This window comes from Pseudorasbora parva, chromosome 17, assembly GCF_024679245.1.
Source record: "Pseudorasbora parva isolate DD20220531a chromosome 17, ASM2467924v1, whole genome shotgun sequence".
In the NCBI taxonomy this organism is placed as follows: Eukaryota; Metazoa; Chordata; class Actinopteri; order Cypriniformes; family Gobionidae; genus Pseudorasbora; species Pseudorasbora parva.
Genome location: NC_090188.1, coordinates 34,947,917 through 34,970,012, shown reverse-complemented (window position 1 = coordinate 34,970,012; position 22,096 = coordinate 34,947,917). Strand labels below are relative to the sequence as shown.

The 22,096-nt window shown below is 38.8% G+C and overlaps 1 protein-coding gene across 2 annotated transcripts in view; it reads right to left on the bottom strand.

Moving 5' to 3' along the window:
* The window catches only part of rps6ka2 (ribosomal protein S6 kinase, polypeptide 2), an 88,666-nt gene that overhangs the window by 23,498 nt on the left and 43,072 nt on the right, over positions 1–22,096 (bottom strand). For both annotated transcript variants that reach the window (XM_067421443.1, XM_067421442.1), the window contains exons 6-10: positions 12,089–12,195; positions 7,990–8,027; positions 7,736–7,878; positions 2,486–2,556; positions 2,199–2,287 (exon numbers count right to left, since the gene is read on the bottom strand). In XM_067421443.1, the coding sequence (XP_067277544.1) occupies positions 2,199–2,287; positions 2,486–2,556; positions 7,736–7,878; positions 7,990–8,027; positions 12,089–12,195 (448 nt within the window). The remainder of the gene's footprint in view (positions 1–2,198; positions 2,288–2,485; positions 2,557–7,735; positions 7,879–7,989; positions 8,028–12,088; positions 12,196–22,096) is intronic.

Genomic DNA, 22,096 nt, shown 5'->3' with positions numbered 1-22,096 from the left:
GATCTTCTGTATTTTTACCGCCCACGGAGAGTAGGATTGACGAGGTGGCGATAACATTCATCATATGTGTTGAAGTGTTTGGCTAAAGGTAACAACACAGCACCTTTTCTCTGTTTTCTTTATGTAGCAACAAATAATTTTTTCCCCCACTTTGTTTACTGCATAGACAGCCAAGTTTTATTAAAAGCAGTTTTGTCATGACAACTCTCTGAGAGATTGGCATGGTAATGGATGTGGCAATGTTAATGTATTTGGTCTTGGTGGAATAGATCTGCTACGCTGGTGTTGTTTATTATTGCTGCTTCTGCTGCAAAGCAAGTACAGAAACTTGCTACTGCCAATACATTCAAATACATGCTGGTGTGAGCATGTAAGACATGCTGCTGCTGCACATATAACACATGGAATAACCCCTGTAACAGATCAATACATCTTGATCTGGAAAAACAGGTGGAGGTGAAAATGCGCTACAGACTGCTAACAGAAAACAATGCCAAGTATTTGAATGTTTGAACAGCAAGCTCATAGAGACAGAGCGTATTTAGGCCATGCCCACACCGGGGGGGGGGGGGGGGGGGAGACAATCCACTCTCCATTGACTTTGTATTGTGTGAAGCAGTCGCCTCGTATATTCTTACTCATAATAAAAACAGAACAATGTCTAAAAGCTGATATGTGACAATGTGTACAGCAAACAAGGCAAACAAAAACATAACTACGTTTTTATAAGCTGTCGACCCCAAAAAACGAGCATTTAAGGAGACAAAAGTGGATACAGGCAATAAAACGTGAAGCTTCAGTAGGAAGAATGGAGACATTTTAAGGATCTTGGCACTCAGTATGTCTCAGTATGCCTACGTGTGCAGTAAACATTTTGTCAAATATCCAAATGTCAGTTTTATATATGATATTTCCTGTCGCCGATGACTTTCCCCTCCAGTGGGCTTAGTTCTCAGTGTAATTTCACACGTCGCACTCTGTCTCAATTGCCTGTATCCACTTTTGTGTCCTTAAATGTTTGTTTTTGGGGTCAGTAGCTTATAAAAACTTCTGGGTTTTTGTTCCTGGGTTTTTTAGCTTGTTTTCTGTACACCTTGTCACATATCAGCTTTTAGACATTGTTATTTTTTTTGTTATAAGTCAGAAATAACAAGGAGGCTGCTTCCCGCAATAGAAAGTCAATGGAGACGATTGGTTTGTCCTCCTTTGGCTTTCATATTAAGACGCGTGATGCTCTGTCTCTATTGGCTGCTGATGCCACGCCAACCAATCAGCTGCGTTATGTAGATGATGACGTGATGGCTACAAATTCAGTTAAGGACCTATCAGCCTGTGTCATCCTGAGTTTCATGACAGAACTTTGTATATCTAGCCAGTGGTAAATTACACTGAATTAACAACATCAAACCTCATGGTACTCAAAAGCTCTTGTAAGTTAATATGTTATCGCTAAAAACTAAATTAATAAGATTTTATGCTTCCGGAAACCTACTGTTGCACTCCACTGTGCAACACTATTTCACCTCATTAACTATTCCATGATAACATGCATATAAATGTTCCCTTTCATTTTAGCATTCAAAGTATGTTAGTAGTTATAGTCATACATGAGTGAGTCACAGGACTTGGTTTGGATGTATAGAGCTTATCGGAGACAGAAGAATATTAAGCCACCGTCAACATTGGGTCTCAATGGCATTTATCTCTGCCTTATAAATTATGGATAAAATGATTCCCCTAGCTAAATCCAATCTCAGCTTGACAAACATTCAGCAGCAGCATCTGGAAGTCTGACTGCAGTCATTCACACAGGAAATCATCTCTGACTAAAATGAGATTCAAGCCCACTGCTGCTGTCATAAAAACAATGTACAATACTATGTTCATCTAAAAGAGGTATCACTGTGGCAACATCTGAATCTGATAAATTTATTGAGCTAAGCATTTCATATTATTTACACCATCCCTTCTGGAAAAATAGCTTAAATCAGGGATTTGCTGGTCTTAGTGGGCCTATTTTAATGGTTTAAGTATGATTTTGTGCACTAATCATCTGACCATCCAGGAGAACAGTCACCAATATAGATAAGCGAAGACTAGTAAACCACCATGGCTGCATTAAGATGGTCTTCTTGAGAAAGGATAGACGGCAGGTGAGTAACATATTTGATATTGTTAGTTATGTACAGTAGCCTTACCTAATCTATTGGAAGGGTTTCTTTTGAAGAGAGCCCGCAATAAACTCTGGACTTCAGGGCTAAGGAACTGTGGCATGCCCAGTTTTGCCCTGAGGAAAACAAAACAAAAACAAAAACAACCATTAAATCTGTTATTCATTTCTAAAAATAAATGAGACTGTGATGCACAGCCACAAACATCACAAATCATCTTGACAGATCCATTTATGAGGACAATTTATTACAAATCTTTAAACAAACAAAAAAGAGCCTTTCAGATAATACACAAATACAACAATAAATCTTACTTGAGAATAAGTGCCATGGTCTCTTTGCGGTCTTTGCCTTGAAATGGCAGGGATCCAGTCAGCATTTCAAACTAGGCACAGTAATAGAAGCATCAGGCTTTGCTCTAGCAAGTTTATTTACGGATGGTACTATAATTGTGTATTCAGCACTGCTTCCCGGTATAAGCTCGTACTGAAATCAAATCTGTCTCAAGTCAGCATGCTTACTCAATAACACCTTTCCCTGTGAGTGAATTAATTTTAAAATGGGATATGGGAAGATATTTGGAAGTGAGGTATAGTTAAATGGGCTGCAGTTTTTTAGTGACATTCCAGAAGAATGGATCCACCAAACATCGACTGAGACTAGTCCAAAACATGCTTATCAAGTCAAATCTATTTATATATCCCTTTTCACAATAAGCAGATTAGAACTGTGTGATACAATAGTTTATAAACAGTTGATAAAGTAGACATTTAATTCAAAAATAATGTACCAGTTGTTTCAGTCTTGACTGGCTCACAAACCTTTTAAGGTTTCTGTACTACAAAAAGCCAGCCACCACACCAGGTTGTCATGTTTCAAACTCCTATTGTTTCAAACGCCTATTGTGATTTGTCAACCCAAGGTCAAAATACAGCTGCTTAGCATGGTCCAAGTAGCCCCTATTGGTAGATTTAATGGGTGCTGCTAAGCAGAAAGTACATACTTCAACATTAAATAATTAATTTAAAGTCTCCTTTGTTCTAACAATGGCTGTGAGTCACTTGCTGCGGAAGAAATGGAAATTCTTAAAGTATGTACCCTCATATAGAAGCAATTACCAACAACAGCTCAAGGCAATAATAACTGGTGTTTTCCCGAAATAGATATTTCTAGCATTTAATATCTGTGGCCCAGTGGTGCAGCAGAATATTTCCCGTGAATTCCTTTATCTAGTGAGGAAGTGTCCAATCAATATATCGTCGCTGTCCAATGAAAACCACGTATGTCCATTTTGCCGATTTTTAGATTTTTCAACGGATTGAATGTCCAGGTTCATTTCCGTATACAGTATGCTTCACATATCTAAATGGCTATCTAAATATCTAAATGACCAATGAAAAGTTGTGAAATCATGTCATCTTATTTTCACGTATATCCATTTAGTGTCAAATCTGTCAATCACGCCGCTTATCTCCCACCCTGTGGAAGTATCTCGCCGGTCTCGTGAAGTTTCATCGTATTGTGAAGATCCTAACGCACGGATTTCCGAAGTGAAGTGGAACAATGTTGCCTGGGCATAGCGCTATATTTCTTCTGATCAATTTTTCTCCCTTCCTTCAGGATGTCTGTCTCTGAAAGGAGCTGTGTGAATTGATGAATGTTAACTATGATAGGGCTGTTATTGAAGCGATTGCGAGGGTCAACAATGAGGAGGAAGGTTTGTAGGAAAATAGAATTGAGTCAGCCAAACAATTAAGTCTACATTGTGTTCATTACTGAAATGTAGGGCTGCTCCGATCACGATCGGCGATCGTTAATGCGCATCTCGTCAGTAAAGCCGGTTCTCTAATCAGCGGTAAATTCCCTCAGGTGCGTGATTTCACATAGAGCAGCTGTTACTACACAGAGCCGTTGTTAACTGAGAAGATGCGCAAATAAACGCTGAAAATGAATGTGAAATACGAAACGCGACTTGGCCTTCTGACTAATTAATGATCGGAAGAATGCGTATCGACCACCGTTACTGTAAAATATGCACGTATGTCCATTTAAACTCAATTTTGGTCAAATGTGGATTATATCATTACACTGGCAAGAATATGGTTACATGTAAAGATGCCATACCAAGTATGACAACGCTACATTCTGATTTTGAAATACGGTGTTTTTTCACTTCCTGAAAAGTAACCGCTTTGGACATACATGAGTTTCATCGGGCAGCGACAATATATCCCTTTTAGACCTATTACTAACAGTATTTTTAGCAACCCCAAAGGTTAGCAACTTTTGCTAATGCTGCGTTCCATTCAAAGTCAGATTTGGGATATTCTGACCAGATTTCTGAAATGGACACAAGACACATTTCCTAATTCTGTGGTCTAAATATTATTTAAAACTCACTTGTTATTACCATAGACTGTAAAAAAATATGGACGTAGTGTCCGTGATATCACCCATAGGATTCCGAAAAGCCGTTCTGAAGCTTAAAGCAGGGTCGAGGTGGGCGTTGTCATCTTGTGAGCGTGTCATCGTGTGTCACTCCCGGATAACAGAAAATGGGCAAAAAGGCGGGATGTGCGCTGAGCTGAGCTGACGCAATAACTATAGACGGCAGATAAATGGCTATCCACTTGTAACCACACCCTTAATTATGCAGAACTTTAAGGCTTTATGTAACGTAAACGAATGAGTTATAACAAAATTCATACCCCTCATAGTTGTCATGAAGATCAAAATTAGCCTTATAAGCTAAAACCACAATTTTTACCAGGCGTTAAACATGTTTTTTTCTGCTGTAAAGTTGAGAATTTTAACATGGGGCTTAATGAGATTCTACTCCCTTCTAGAGCCTGCTTCTAGTGGCCAGTTAAGGAATTACAGTTTAAATTCCTTCCATATTGGCTTCAAGAGAGATCGCGGGAGGTTGCCGCGTGGTTATGACCTAAGAATTTAAAAATTGGGATAGTAAATACCAGCGACGTGCATCGCCTCAATGCTGGAACATTTGTGAACCTTGTTCATGGTTTGGTTTCTTATCGGTTTTGTTTCGGTCTACCCTGCCTTTTGTCCAGCTCACTGATTTGGCTTTGATTTTTGTCTGATTCTGGCTCTGTTTCTGCCACTATCACTTGCATCACAGTGCTGGTGAGTCGTCTTACAGGGAAGAAATGGTTTTCTACCTGTTTGACACACTGGTGTAGCCCATAATGTTGGCTTATCCTTGTATCAGTCAACAATCATGTTAACTAGGCAGAGAACACACTATTATTGCTTGGAAATCATCTTGTCATACAAATTGTCCCTTTTGCCGCTTTTTTTGTGTTATAGGTGGAGAGGGCTGCTGAACTCTCCCAGGTCCTGGCAGTTTATCTTGATTTAAGAGTGGTCTTCAGTTGGCCCCAAGCTCCCTCTCTTCCACCCCCTCAAGCTCCACACCAGCAATTATCTGCCTCATGGCTCTTTTCCTTCTCCATCACGAAACATGTTAAGAATTCTTAATACAACTGTTAAGAACAAGTACACCTCTGCCTCTTGTGTCATCTGCCCTTGAGATATTGCAGGGGGCAAGAGTTTGGAGTCTTTAGACCTATGCAACCTAGTCCGGATGTGGGATGGTGGTAGTGGAAGACCTTTAATAATTAGGCTTTAATACCCCTATAGGGCACTTTGAGTATTTTGTACTTCAGTTCGGGCTTACAAACGCCCCTGCTGTCTTACAGGCATTCGTAAGTTATGTGCTGGGAGACATGATTAATATGTTAATATTCTCATCTTTTCTTCCTCTCTCAGGTACACATACAACATATCAGGCAGATGCAGGAGAGGTTCTTAACAGTCATTTATTAAGACAGAGAAGGGTAGCTGTAGTGCCTGGTTGGTTCGGCTCTTGGGATCTATCGTTTTTGTAGAGGGGATACACATGAACTGCTGGCTGGTGCCAGACTTTTGAAAAAAATCTCCATCAGTTTCTGAGATTTGCAAACTTTTATAGGTGTTTTATTTAGTGTGTCAGGTAGCCTCTGTCAGTTTGGTGGTGAAGTTGGACACAAATCTGACTTATGTAGGTTTCTGTGCAGTGCTTTCCCAAATATCCCCTCATGATAATGTTCCATCCCTGTGCTTATTACTATTTGGGGTGTTGAGGGTCATGTCAGGCGGGCATTGAGCAAAGTCAAGGTGCCTGGGGGGTTTCCAGTATGTCTGCTGTATGTTCCTGAATTGGTCCGCACTTGCAGTTCTCCAGTGGGGCCATCCAAACTCACTTGGTACCTGGGAGTGAGAAGGTCGCTGTGTGCTTGATCTGTGCTCAAAATAAGACTTCTAAATTTCCCTCCTGTTGGACTGCTCTGTCCTGTACCCATCACCTCCCGCCCCAGGTCACATATTGTCCTGGATGTGTCATGAACCTCCCTCTATCCAGTAACAATAATGTGATCCTACACCGTGACAGACCACTTTTCTCAGGTGGTTAACTTCATTCTATTCCTCAAACTTCTCTCTGACTGAGAGACAGCACAGGTGGTCATGGACCACACCTTTTGAATTCATGGTCTTCCATGAAAGAAGGTCCCAATTTGTCTCTCACTTTTGAAGTTTTGTCCGCAGATCAGCATCTTGTGCTGCCTTGGTTTTCAATCTGTCCACCCAAACTTTCATGTCTCCCCTGTCATACATGTCTTACATTCCCACCCTGTGTCTACACCGCTGGCCTTCATCATTAGTAGGATTCTGAATTCCAGGTGGTGCAGCTGAGGATTTCTTGTCTGGCAATTAAACATCGATCTTGGGAGTCTGCTCTGTATTTTCTACTGCACAAGAGGCGTGATCAACTGGCATTATTCAAATAAATCTGTATGCAATTGGATGACTTCAACCAATCAGACCACGTCGTGATCAATTTCTGTCATCGTGTTAAACCCGCCAATAAATACGCCAGGTGGATAAGCCAGTCTGCGATTGGTTCCCGCAAGAGTGTAACAGAAGCAGTAGAATTTAATTTACAGGTTTCAGGAGTTACAGGGCGAAATCAAATTGCCGGCAGATCAGGCTGGGTTTACACAGTCTAGAGGATTCCAGTAAACAGTGAACTGGAAGGGGTACAATCCGGAAGAGAGATGTTGGATCTTTGTTTTTGTTTTTTTCCTCTTTCCTTTTTTTTCTAATCAATAAACATTATTTAGCGGCATGCACTGCATGTGCAAAATTGCAGGTAGTGTTTGAGCTAAATTCTGCATGGCATTGGATATGAAGAACATAGATACAAAGTATATTTTTCTAGTGCATTATTCATTTGCATTTCTGCCTTCTGCCATTTTACTTTTCAAGTAAAATGTGACTTTCTGAGTTGAATGGAACGCAGCATAGCAAAGCAAGTTAATGCATTAAAACATCGTTAAAACAGTCTCACACTAATGAAATGTGCTTAAATTTGCTGTGAGAAACCCCACAGATCTATGACCACATTATCCTCTGTCCCTTGGCTAGTGCTGCGCATGTTCGACACTAAAACACTGCAGTGCTCACGTAGCAGTCTATGATCCTTCACAATCTGCAAGGACACTTACCATTAAGACTCCAAAGGACCACCAGTCAGCACTTTGAGTGTGACCTCGTCTGTTGACCACCTCTGGGGCCATGTACTCGATCGTCCCACAGAATGAGTACGCTCGTTTGTCATGATCGATTGCCTCTTTGCTCAGGCCAAAATCTGAAAGAGAAGAGAAGATATTAAACCATCAACACAGGGTCCCTTTAGTCAATGGCAAATGTAAAGCGTTAAACCATGTGGCGAAAGCAAATAAAAAGAAATTCTGCTCACCTGTGATCTTTATGTGGCCTTCTTCATCAAGGAGAATGCTGGGAAGGTGAAGCAAGAGTTCATTAAATTTCATTTTTATATTACTGTATAAAGAGCAGCTACATCTACAAAATTGAAATGAGATAGAAAGGACGTTTATTAGTTCTTCACAAAACCTCTTTATATTAATAACATCTTAGAAAGAGCTAGTTGTTTACATATGCAGTGAAATGTCACAGCGTTTCACAGTAATACATTTTTATGATAAAGAATTATACTTATTAACATATAGAATTTAGATATTTTTGTTTGCATTCATTATGCTCCAAATCTATTTGAATATTTAACTGAATATTTAATATAAATATTAAATTAAAAAAAAGAAAAGAAAAAAAAAAGTTTGTACTGTGCTAATTAATTGAGACTTCTTACAGCTCTTATAGGTTGTTGGCCTTGTTTGTTTCGTTGCTTCTATTGCTCTCCCCTTTTTTGTAAGTCGCTTTGGATAAAAGCGTCTGGTAAATGATTAAATGTAAATGTAATATATGGGATTATCCATGAAACGACTGTGAAATAAGATTTTGGTCATACTGCACATCCCTAATGCTACACCCACTTTTATTGATAACTATTCTTAAGATAAAATGTAATTTTTACTACGGAGACAATTCCTTTTTTCCCCTTGTTTTTTGGGAAGAAGACATTTAACATTTAAATGTCTCCCCCAACTAACCCAGAACAGAGTGCCTAAAAATAAATTATTTAAACAGTTACAATGTTATTCAAACACAAATTATTACATCAAATTAAAAATAATGATATATATTGAAGTAAATATCAGAGGATATAAGAGTTCAGTGAGGTAAACTAGCAGCATTCACTATACTGTACAAAAGTAAAAAAAAAAAAAAAAAAGTAATTACTACTATTATTTATCAAGGACACATTAAATATAATGTTTGTAATGTAAAATATTACATTTTAAATATGCTGCTCTTCTGAACTTTCTATTCATCAAAAAGTATCATATTTCCATTAAAATAATAGGCAGCACAACTGTTTTCAACATTGATAAAACAAATACATTTTCTTTGAGGACCAAATCAGCAAATTAGAATGATTTCTGAAGGATCATGTGACTGGAGTAATGCTGATTTTAAATTCACAACATTACTGTTTTTACTATATCTACAATATCAATATAATACTATATATTGATTAAATAAGCCTTGGTGAGCATAAGAGACTTCTTTCAAAAATATGAATAAATCCTTAACTTTTAAACTGTAATGTATAATGCGTGCTACTATAATATTTTATAATATAATTTATAATTTTATAATTTTCAAAATACAAATAAAAATAAGTTTTCAACAGAGCCTGAGAGACTACTTAAAGAAAAGTATAAATTTATTGTTAAGCTTTTACAGTGTTCAAGTATTCATCATCGATTATTCTTAAAAAGAATATTAAGATGTTCTTAGGAATAAAATTAGAACTTCCTCTGAATCTTATAATTTACCTTAAGAACTTAATTTATTTTTCTTGCATCCAGCACTTAAACTACTGGCCTGACCAACCAGCGGAAAAACATCCTTATTGTTGAGCCGTGGAAGAACTACTATCCCCTTAATATAATCCTTCCTGTGCTCCCAGACCCAGTACAGTAATGCTCTTTCAGGCTTGTCTCTCTGATAATCTACTCAAACAATGGACCAAAACCAAGATCGCCTGCTCTCTGAATTGGCTCTTGCTGGAAATAATGAAAGGGACACTCAATCAGTATGGTATAAGAGATATTCGTTCTGGTTCTCATCTTAGAAAGTGAAAATGGAGGTGGCTGGAGAGCAGGTCCCAATGGAGCGCTCTGTATCTCTCAAGTGGCACGCTGTTCTGAGATCTGTCATGTTGTGATTAATGGTGTAGGCAATGACAACCCAACCCAAAAGGACACTGCACCACCAGTACATTCATTAAGAAAATATATCCTCAATCTTGTAACCCCTAAAAAATTAGTGTAGTGTTTTATTTATAATACTGTATTTTTTTTACAGTTACAAAATATAAACAAAATAGTATAATGTTATTTCCTAAGAATGTACGTGCCTCAACATTTTCACCACAACGTTTATTTTTCATAGTTACCATATTTATTTATGTATATCTGTCATTTTTTTACTACTAATTTTCATTTAACTTTTTTCGATATACAATAATTCTACATTTTAGTACTGACTGAGTAATATTAAGTAACTAAATGTATTTAATACATGGTTAGGATTAGGGTTTGGTTTAAGGTTAGTTGCATGTAATTATGCATAATGTATAGTTATTACAATAGAAACTCCATACAACATAAACTCACCTAAAGGAATATTAGGAACACCATACTAAGACTGTGTTTGACCCCCTTTCGCCTTCAGAACTGCCTTAATTCTACGGGGCATTGATTCAACAAGATGCTGAAATCATTCTTTAGAAATGTTGGCCCATATTGATAGGATAGCATCTTGCAGTTGATGGAGATTTTTGGGGTGCAAATCCAGGGCACCACATCCCAAAGATGCTCTATTGGGTTGAGATCTGGTGACTGTGGGTACAATGAACTCATTGTCATGATTCGAGCTTTGAGACATGGTGCATTATCCTGCTTGAAGTAGCCATCAGAGGATGTGTACATGGTGGTCATAAAGGGATGGACATGGTCAGAAACAATGCTCAGGTAGGCCGTGGCATTTAAATGGGCACTAAGCACTAAGGGGCCTAAAGTGTGCCAAGAAAACATCCCCCACACCATTACACCACCACCACCAGCCTGCAAAGTGGTAACAAGGCATGATGGATCCATGTTCTCATTCAGTTTACGCCAAATTCTGATTCTACCATCTGAATGTCTCAACAGGAATCGAGACTCATCAGACAAGGCAACATTTTCCAGTCTTCAACTGTCCAATTTTGGTGAGTTTGTGCAAATTGTAGCCTCTTTTTCCTATTTGTAGTGGAGAGGAGTGGTACCCGATGGGATCTTCTGCTGTTCTAGCCCATCCGCCTCAAGGTTGTGTGTTTTGTGGCTTCACAAATGCTTTGCTGCATACCTCGGTTGTAACAAGTGGTTATTTCAGTCAAAGTTGCTCTTCTATCAGCTTGAATCAGTCGGCCCATTCTCCTCTGACCTCTAGCATCAACAAGGCATTTTCGCCCACAGGACTGACGCATACTGGATGTTTTCCCTTTTTACACCATTCTTTGTAAACCCTAGAAATGGTTGTGCGTGAAAATCCCAGTAATTTAGCAGATTGAGAAATACTCAGACCAGCCCGTCTGGCTCCAACATCCAAGCCACGCTCAAAATTGCTTAAATCACCTTTCTTTCCCACTCTGACATTCAGTTTGGAGTTCAGGAGATTGTCTTGACCAAGACCACATTTCTAAATGCATTGAAGCAACTGCCATGGGATTGGTTGATTAGATAATTGCATTAATGAGAAATTGAACAGCTGTTCCTAATAATCCTTTAGGTGAGTGTATGTAAAAATGACACTGAAAAATAAAGTGTTACCCTTTTTTCTTTTCTTTTTTTAAACTCAAGATGGGAAATGACGGCATAAACATGACCAATTACAGAACAAATAATACAATGTTTAAGGGATAAAAACAAGTATGATCCGATAAAACTCTCACACAGATGTCATCTTTACCTGTACACCCTGTACACATTTCTGTCTAATGTAACAGGAACAGTTTTGACAAGCACTCTGAAATCAGCAGAAGGACACAAAACAGATGTATCTGCAGTAAAGAAACAGGAGCAGCACAGGAAGCTCTCTGGGTGGTTGCATCACCCAGTTTGAACCTCTGAATTATGACTGTAATTACATGAGAGTTTCACAGAGATCTCTTGACTCTAATCCAGATGTGGATTAAACGGCTGCTTGAAAATACGGGACTTAAACCCTCCAGAACATCAAGTCCAATCAGGTTTCTGTGGAGGTTATCAACATAAGGTCACTCTTGTGACCTTACAGGCATAAGGTCACAATCTAGGGCACTTAAGTAGGCTACAGTGTACAGTACAACACATGATTGCTATTTACTGATAATACATGGGGCTTGGTCTTACTTCTCTGGTTTAAGATCACGGTAGATGATGCCCAGACTATGAAGATGATCCAAAGCCAAGGCCAGCTCAGCCAAATAGAACTTCACATCTTCTTCGGTAAACATTACCTAGACAGAGAAAATATCATAACTAATTTTTCATTTAGCTGTTGGTTTTACATAAATACAAATCCTCTTAGGATTAGGGATCTGAACAAGACCAGTACATTTTGTCATATAACTCTTCCCACACAGTTTGTGCTATGGACATAAATGATACCTCAAACCATGTGGCTTATGGAGGGGAGGTGTGTTATTACTTTTTCTTATAAATCATACTTATATCTTTCGCCTGGTGAAAAAATATCCCAGAGACTTGTGGGTGGGCTCTTTTTGAATTTTTTAAAGCGAAAACCAAGCAACACCATAGAAACTCCATGGCAACCATCCACAACACCATTTGTAATGTAAAAACCTTTCAGTTGATGCTTTTAAAGGTAATTATAAAGGTAAAGACACTCTTGGGCTTTACTTGTAGATAAATGTCTTCTAAAACATTAGGGGCCCTATCATACACTCTGTGCAATGTGACACCAGACACGACGCAAGTGTTTTTTTTTTGCTAGATTCAGCTCGATGCAGTTATCATTTTCACGTCCAGTGCCACGTTGTTTAAACAGCAAATGCACTCAAATGCTCATCTGTGCGCCCATGTGCTGGTCTGAAAACGAGGTGTGTTCAAGTGCATTGTTGGCGTGTTGCTATTTTTAGGCAACTGGAAACGTCTGTGCCATTGACCAACAAAAACCTGGTCTAAAGTTAATGGCGCAGTATTTTTTTGTTATTTGAAGGGCGCGTTAGTAATGCGCAGCTATACGAGGGTGCACAATGCGTGTACTGCTTATTACACACACAGGGACACACAGCACACAAACATTTTAAAATATATTTAAAAAAGGACTCATCTCTGAGGAAGCGTTCAGATTTTTTTAAGCTCACAAAATTCTGCCATGTAAATAGCGAATCCGCCATGGTGCAAGCACAACTGGCTTTTAAAGGGAATGAGAGATGAGACTCTGATTGGTTTATTGTACGTTACACCCAAATCACACCCATGACTCATTAACATATGACTGACTGACTTAATGCAGTTATTAAAGTTGCTGTAGTATGAAGCAGAGCAGAACTGTGTGTTGAGGAGCTGAGCAGGCTCGCGAGCGACGGGACTTTTATTATGACGGGACACAGTCACCGGCGCCATTTCAGCTTTTCCGGTCATGACTGGTGACTCTCTCCGACGTCCTGTCTCTTTGATTAAAATATCAATTTACAAATAGTTGGAAACATTTGGGATATACTAAGAACTCAACTGATCAAAATATATAACACTGGCCTATTGTTTTTTTTGGATATTTTACTGCAAAAATACTACATAGGGCTCCTTTAATGCAGGACCTGCCTAGTGACAGATCTTCAATAAAACTGCACTGCAGGAACACAGAGTGTTCTTATATTTGGAAGACCAAAAACAGCTCTTTTCACAGCTAATTTTAATCACCGGGAGATTTATTTAGACTGCGCAGAGAGCATCAGGGGATAGACAGTGCCATATTGAGAAGAGTAGATTGGCGTAACAAGTTCCAGCCAGGAGAACAGCAGCTGTTGCAGCCAGATGAGACATTTGAGCACCAGCGGTAATTAATTTACGTCTCACTTCCCAAGCATGGTTCTGCACGGAGAATCACGATTAAATCAAGAGCGCAAATCTCTAGGTGAAAGTGCTCCAGTTTCTTTTTTAATTCACACTTTATAGAGAGACTGATTAGAAGTAAATGTGCTGGAGTTGCTCTCAAAGTGTAACACAAATGTAATTATATACCCTTTTTGTCCAATGAAATCATCTCTAGAGTGAGATTAATCTGTCTCTCACCCTAAAGCCACATGCCATTGACTAGCATTAGCCAATCAAATGTATGGCTGCTATGTAAACTACATAAACGCAGCAAAAATAATATGAATAATTTTTTTTTTTTTTTATAATATTAAATATTTTTGACTATTTAAAACAAAAATAGTGTGCTCAGTGGCCCCATGAACCAAGCCAACCAGCTACGAGAAGAATCCTAACATTACTAACTTTGATTTGAAGCAACAACACAAAATGAAAATTGAACATTGGACAAAATGATAAAGTACTGTAGTGTACAAAGTACATTACTGTAGACTTAAAGTCCCAGTGAACCGGAAGTAACGAGGGAGTTTTCTTCGGTGCTGTGACGTATTTCCAAGTGAAAGGGAATATTGAACAGAGAGCAGGGTTTAACGTCAGCGCTCCTCCTCTCCATCTCTCGCTCAAAGCAGACTAACGGCTGGAGGTTAAAATGGTTAAGAATTTTAAAACGCAAGCCGTCAATCTGACATCATCTGAGAAGGAGTGCCGTTTCCAGACTGGAAGTAACTTTTCAGATTTTGATTAAAGATTACTACGGCAAACATTTTTTTCCCTATGTATTAACTTGCACGGATTAATTGTTCACCGTAAGACTTGTAATATGTGCTAATAAATTAAATAAGATTGATTTTGATTTCATGAGGACTTTAATGGCTTGAAGTACTGCAAATGACATAATTAAAATAAAAGCGATCTGTAAATGAAAAACAATTGATTTAAAAATGTTGATTATGTACACTGGGGCAAAAAAGTATTTAGTCAGCCAACAATTGTTGTTCCAGGGTTGTTTTAAAAGTTGTTCCATTTAAAAAGATGAGAGAGGTGTGTTATTTTCATCATAGGTACTAGGGCTGAACGATATTCTGTTTTAACATCGACATCTAGATGTGTGCCTGTGCGATAGTCACATCGCCGGAACATGCGATGTGAAGGGTAGTAGCCCATAGTGTATTAAGAGAATAGAACACAGTAAACACGAGTTTGTTGCTGGAGTGACACGCACGTTCCTCATGCCTGCACAGTGATTGGTTCGCTGTGGCGCTGCTCACCGCTCACGGCCAAACATTCACTGCTAAAATTACGGCACATGCTTTCAATGCAAAATGCTGAACAGTTAGTACATGCGTTCATGAGCTCAAGGCTAGATTATTGTAATGCTCTACTGGGTGGTTGCCCTGCTCGCTTAATAAACAAACTCCAGCTGGTCCAAAATGCAGCAGCTAGAGTTCTTACTAGAACCAGGAAGTGTGATCATATTAGTCCAGTTCTGTCAACATTGCACTGGCTCCCTATTAAACATCGCATACATTTTAAAATCTTGCTTATTACTTACAAAGCACTGAAAAGTTTAGCTCCCCGGTACTTAAGCGAGCTCTTAACGCATTATACTCCATCACGTCTATTGCGGTCTCAAAACTCTGGCCAGTTGATCATACCTAGAATATCTAAATCAACTGCAGGCGGTCGATCATTTTCCTATTTAGCTCCTAAACTGTGGAATGGTCTTCCTAGCATTGTTCGCGAAGCAGATACACTCTGTCAGTTTAAATCTAGACTAAAAACACATCTCTTTACTATGGCATACACATAGGACATTTTTAACTTTCATTATTCAATTCAATTGACTGATTGTTAGGCTGCATTAACTAGGTCAGCCGGAACCGGGAACACTTCCCATAACACCTGATGTACTCGTTACATCATAAAAAAGAGTGACATCTACGCTAATGTTAGTCTCTCTGTTTATCCCGAGGTTTATCCCGGATCTGGGCCCTGTCCGGATCGGATGGTGGACCTGCCTGGACATGACCAGCTCATCCTGGAGTGTCTGCTGAGCCGTGTCAATTGGTGTCTCCTCTGAATTTGCCTCACTGGCACGACATGCTCAAAACCCGTCTTCGGCGCAATAATTCCGATCTTTCATGTATTCATACTCTTGTGTAATCGACGCCCCATCCCATCATTTATTTCTAAATAAATCTGTCTCTTCCGTGATACCCTGAAATTTTGAATATTCCGATCTAATATGATTTCTGACCTGTAAGGTTGCCAGAATAATAATCTTACACGGTGTGTTAATAGGCCAGAGGAGAACTGGCACCCCGACTGAGTCTGGTTTCTCCCAAGGTTTATTTTTCTCCATCATGCCCTGATGGAGTTTTGGTTCCTTGCCACTGTCGCCTTTGGCTTGGCTTGCTCAGTTGGGGACACTAAAAATATGATTAAAGTTATTCAACTTATTATACAAATAAAATGTATGAATTAGGTATTATTTACTTCTATAACCTTAAATACTGATCTGCCAACATTGTTGCTATATGATCATTTAAAATAAGCTGATAACATCACTGTTTACTCCAGTACGACTGTACAGCCAAATCTAATTTTGTCGCAATATTATCCTGTTTGACACTGTGAAGCTGCTTTGACACAATCGTGATTGTAAAAGCGCTATATAAATAAAGTTGATTGATTGATTGATAAAATGTGCGACGAAGAGGATCCGAAGAGGGGAAAAAAAAGGTTTGTAGAAATCCTCTTTTTGGGACTATTTTGGCTACATAAAGGAGGATGTTGACCAAAAAGAGGTACTTTGCATGGAGTGTCTTGTGGCCACAAAACAAGAAAACACCACCAATTTGTCTGATCAATTAAAACGGCACCACAAAGATCTTTACGACGAATACAAAGCAGAGCTCGACATTAACGCTTGTCCGGGACATGTGAGTGTTTTGAAGGGACAAGTGAAAGATAATTTTACTTGACTGACGGACAAGAGCCTGATTAATACAAAAAATACCTAGCGAATCACCAAAATGCAAGAATGATTGTGCATTAATTTAGTGTAAGTGGCGATCGATAGTGGATAATATATAATGAACTGATGATAATAAGGTCGCGCTGTTCACGCTCGTGCAGCCTTCTCGAGGAGAAATCAAAACACTAGAGCGTTTTCCTGAATACCATCACGACTGTGACACTGATTTCATATGACAGCTCCATAAACAACTAATTAACATTCACTAAGTCACTTACATTTTAAATGTTTTTGTTCTATTTCAGCAGTGAAAATCGTTCACAGCAGACCCGTAACACGTTTCACTCATAGCAACAAGTGTGAACGATTCAGCGTTTGAATGAATCGTTTGAATGAACGACTCAGTGACTCGCTTGTTAAGACGGTCACCTGCTGCCACCTACTGGAGGTTTAGTTTCATGTTTGCACATACTTTACAACATTTCTTTTTGTCACTTGTAATGAAGCTTGCTTATTAGTGAAATTATTAATATCACGGAATGGTAATTATTGACTTTAGCCTGGATTGATGGCCCTCAATATCGCAATATATATCGTTGGGGAAAAAAATATCGCAATGTAATTTTTTTCCAATATCGTGCAGGCCTAATAGGTACACTTATCTATGAGCGACAGAATGAGAAAAAAAAATCCAGAAAAGCACATTGTCTGATTTTTAACAAATTGATTTGCAAATTTATTTGTCACCTACAAAAAAATCTAGAATTCTGTCTTTCACAGACCTGTAACTTCTTCTTTATGAGGCTCCTCTGTCCTCCCCTTGTTACCTGCATTAATGGCACCTGTTTGAACTCGTTATCTGTATAAAAGACACAACCTCAAACAGTCAGACTCCAAACTCCACTATGACCAAGACCAAAGAGCTGTCAAAGGACACCCGAAACAAAATTGTAGACTTGCACCAGGCTGGGAAGACTGAATCTGCAATAGGTAAGCAGCTTGGTGTGAAGAAATAAACTGTGGGAGCAACTATTTGAAAAAGGAAGACATAAAAGACCACTGATTTTCTCCCTCGAGTTGGGGCTCCATGCAAGATCTCCAACAAGATGAACACAAACTTGAGATCTGCCATTTTTTAAATAGCAGCTAATGGAGCTAATAGCTGTTGCTCGTTTGTAATCACCATCTATACAAATTACTGTGAACTGCATGAATGCGTTGGATTTGCTGTATTTTGATGCCGATGATTTAAGATGTCATAAAGCCATGTGAATCAATAGTAAAGCAACGTTCGCCATTTTTGATGGAAGACTTGTTCGAGATGCATCGGCGCTGTGCAGACCGATTGCTGTATGATAACTAGTCCAGCGAGAGTATATGACTCCTTATGCTTTTGATTCACTCATGCGTTTTTTTATATCATACGCGGGTCGTCTGCGCAGCGTCGTTGCATCTAGAACATGTCTGGTGTGTGTGTGTTTCCCGCTGCCTCACTAGCATTGCTAGTAACTTAGGTGTGATGTAAGTCACGTAAATACAGTGACGTAAGACCTGTCTCTGTTGTGGCTCTCAGCATGTGGAAAAATAAACGGTTCTTAGAAGGCTCCTCAGTCGAACCAACTACAAGCTGGCATTAGCACTGGCTCTGAACTAGCACCTGGTTCATTCTGTTGGAAAAGGGGTACTAGTAAATGACCTGCAGAGAGCTGGGACCAAAGTAACAAAGGCTACCATCACTAACACACTACGCCGCCAGGGAAATTCTACAGTGCCAAACGTCCCCTTGCTTAGGCCAGTACATGTCCGAGCCCGTCTGAAGTTTGCTAGAGAGCATTTGGATCATCCAGAAGACGACTGGAAGATTGACATATGGTCAGATGAAACCCAAATAGAACTTTTTGCCAAAAACTCAACTTGTCGTGTTTGGAGGAGAAAGAATGCTGAGTTTTCAGCAAACCTACTGTGAAGCATGGTGGTGGAAACATCATGCTTTGGGGCTGTTTTTCTCCAAAGGGACTAGGATGACTGATCCGTGTAAAGGAAAGAATGAATGGGATCGTGAGATTTTGATTAAAAACCTCCTTCCATCAGCAAGGTCATTGAAGATGAAACGTGGCTGGGTCTTTCAGCATGACAATGATCCCAAACACACCGCCCGGGCAATGAATGAGTGGCTTTGTAAGAATCATTTCAAGGTCATGGAGTCTCCAGATCTCAACCCCATAGAAAATCTTTGGAGGGAGTTGAAAATCCATGTTGCCCAGCGACAGCCCCAAAATATCACTGCAAGATCTAGAGGAGATCTGCATGGAGAAATGGGCCAAACTACCAGCAGCAGTGTGTACAAACCTTGTGGCAACTTTTTTACCTCTGTCCTTGCCAACAAAGGGTATATAACAAAGTATTGAGATTAACTTTTGTAATTGACCAAATACTTATTTTCCACCATAATTTGCCAACAAATTCTTTAAAAATCAGACAAGGTGTCTCATTCTGTCTTTCATAGTTGAAGTGTACCTATGATGAAAATTACAGGCCTCTCTCATCTTTTTAAGTGGGACAACTTGCACAATTGGTGGCTGTGACTGCATACTTTGGCCCTACTTTATATTAGGTGCCCTTAAGTACTATGTACTTACATAAAAAATAAGTACAATGTACTTACTGTGTTCATATTGTATTGCAAAACACCTTTGCTGATATTAAGGTGGGATACGGGTAGAGTTAGGGTCAGGTGTTGTGGTGTGGGTCAGTTTAAGGGTAGGGTTAGGGACAGGTGTTGTGGTGTGGGTCAGTTTAAGGGTAGGGTTAGGGTCAGGTGTTGTGGTGTGGGTCAGTTTAAGGGTAGGGTTAGGTGTTCATTGTATAATTACAATGTAACTACAGAAATTAATTACAGACGTAATTAAATGCAGGCATTTTTTCAAATGTAAGTACAATGTAAAAACATGTATGTACACAATAAGTGCATTGTATCAAATTATTAATTACAATGTTAGTACATAGTAGTTAAAGCCACCTAATATAAAGTGGGTCCAATACGTTTTTTTGCCCACTGTATAAATAAACATTTTGTTTATCACAAAGTATGCAGATATAAACAATTATTTAATTACTTCGAGAGAATAGGGAAATATTTCATAATTTGGCTTCTTTCAGAATCATGCAGTTTTTCTCCTGGACTTCCACCGTTGAACATGATTACTTTCTCGATGGAGAAGTAATTTTAAAGGTTCCTAATTTTGTTTTAGAGGTCTCCTACAATAGGTTTACATACATCAAAGGTCAAAAACACTTGCAATTTATATTATGAGAAAATTAAAGGGATAGTTTACCCAAAATATGGATTAATTTTATGATGGATAGTTTCACTTTTATGGACTTATAGCAGCCATTCACTGCTGTTATAATGCTTGGATTAGCCAGAATACATTTTTTTGAAACGAGAACGTAATACACGTAGGATGACTTGAGGGTGAGTAAATCATGGGCTAATTTTCATTTTTGGGTTAACTATCCATTTAATTTTCTCATAATATGAATTGCAGGATCACCTCTTTCCTTACATTGTCTGAAATGTTTTGATCATGGATCCTCTCTCTTTAAATCCTCCTTTTAATTGGTCTAATTGGTCAGATGGCCCAGTCTGTTGTGATTGGTCTAAAGCTTTCAGCACACATCGAAATGAAACCCATTACTATATATCCTAGCAATACGAAAAGTCGGTTCTACCATATCAATTTGAGATTCCAATAAGTAAACATTGGAAGAAGTAGCTGATAAAACCAAACCCATCGCAAGCACGACTTTAGCATGTTGTAATTTGTTTTATAGATTGTCTCACGTTGTAGAAAATGCAAAGTAAATTTGATTTCGCAGCACAGAAACCAGCATCTTCTCGACATGTCGACAGCACAAACCAAACTCTTCCACCTACAACCAACAAAGTGTTTGAGGGCAGGTCAAAGTAGATATACAGGCCACCATTGAATACCATAGACTGAGCATTATGCAAATTAGTTACAAATGTTATATAGTTCACAATATCCTGTGAGTGACTGATCAAAGATATGATTCAGCCACCTTTTGCTGAGTGCAATTACTTGGCACATAATTTTCACTTTCTAAAATTACAGCAGTTAATTAATAATTGAAAGAGACCCAGGGAAGAGAAGTGGTCTCACCTATTCATTCCTGATTCTATAAAATCTTGTTAACCTAAAGAAAAGTGGCCTATATGATGTACAATGACATAAAGAGGCCCAGAAGCAATTAATAAGGACAACTATCTCTTCGCAAGCAGAAAAAAAGACTGCACAATGTGACCGACGAAGAGTGACGTGTGCAATAAAGCCAAGACAGGTGGAGAAAACTGGTTATTTAGCTGAGCGTACAAGCATGGCCAGTGAGTCACATTAATCAAACGTCTGCTCCAGATAAGTGTGGGGCTGTTTTCATCGGAGTGGCCAGATCTCAGCTCATCTTTTATTGGGTTGATAGCATTGCGTGCTGGAGCTTAGCAGAAGATTTTAAAATATATGCAAAAACAAAAGCATCACATCCTGAGTGGGGGAGTCCCACAGGAATAATGTGTGTGAACAAGATGTAAACTGAATCCATAATGGAACAGAACACAGTTATATCGCCATTGATTGATTGATTAACATTAACCATTTTCTAACCAAAGATGAAATTTGAAGTCTCATTCACTAATAATTGCTTGGATAATTTCATATTTGTACGCACAGGAGAACTTCTCATGAAAAATCTCTGCCTAATATGTCTGTACAAGCACGAGGTTAGTCATTTGCATAAAACACACCCAAACCAACTCCATATAAGGGCTTTCCTTACAGCCTTTAGTCACTCTTGTCAAACTCGCCTGTGTGCAGATGTGCTATCGCCTATGGAAGCTTGTTTCCACAACAGAATAAATTTTTTTTAAAGATAATTGCAGCCTTTCATCTCACATAATTGCGAGTTTACATCTCACAATTCTGACTTTTTTTCCCTCAGATTACAGACCTCTTATTAGCCAGCTGTACCCGATCACACCGAGGACAATAACTATAAAGATAACAATAAAGACATAGTTATAAAAATCGTTGTCAATATTATAGAATAGCAAAGTTTACACCACAGCTACAGAATAACGTTTACAATATAGAAACAATATCATTAGAATAGTTTTCAGAACAATTATATCCAGCTAATGAATGAAAAAACATTGACAGCCAATCAGAATCCATCCTGCTGTAAGGAGCTCGAGCTGCGGCAGACAAGCCCGCGCTCAGAATAAACAGAACAATATTGTCCTCTGC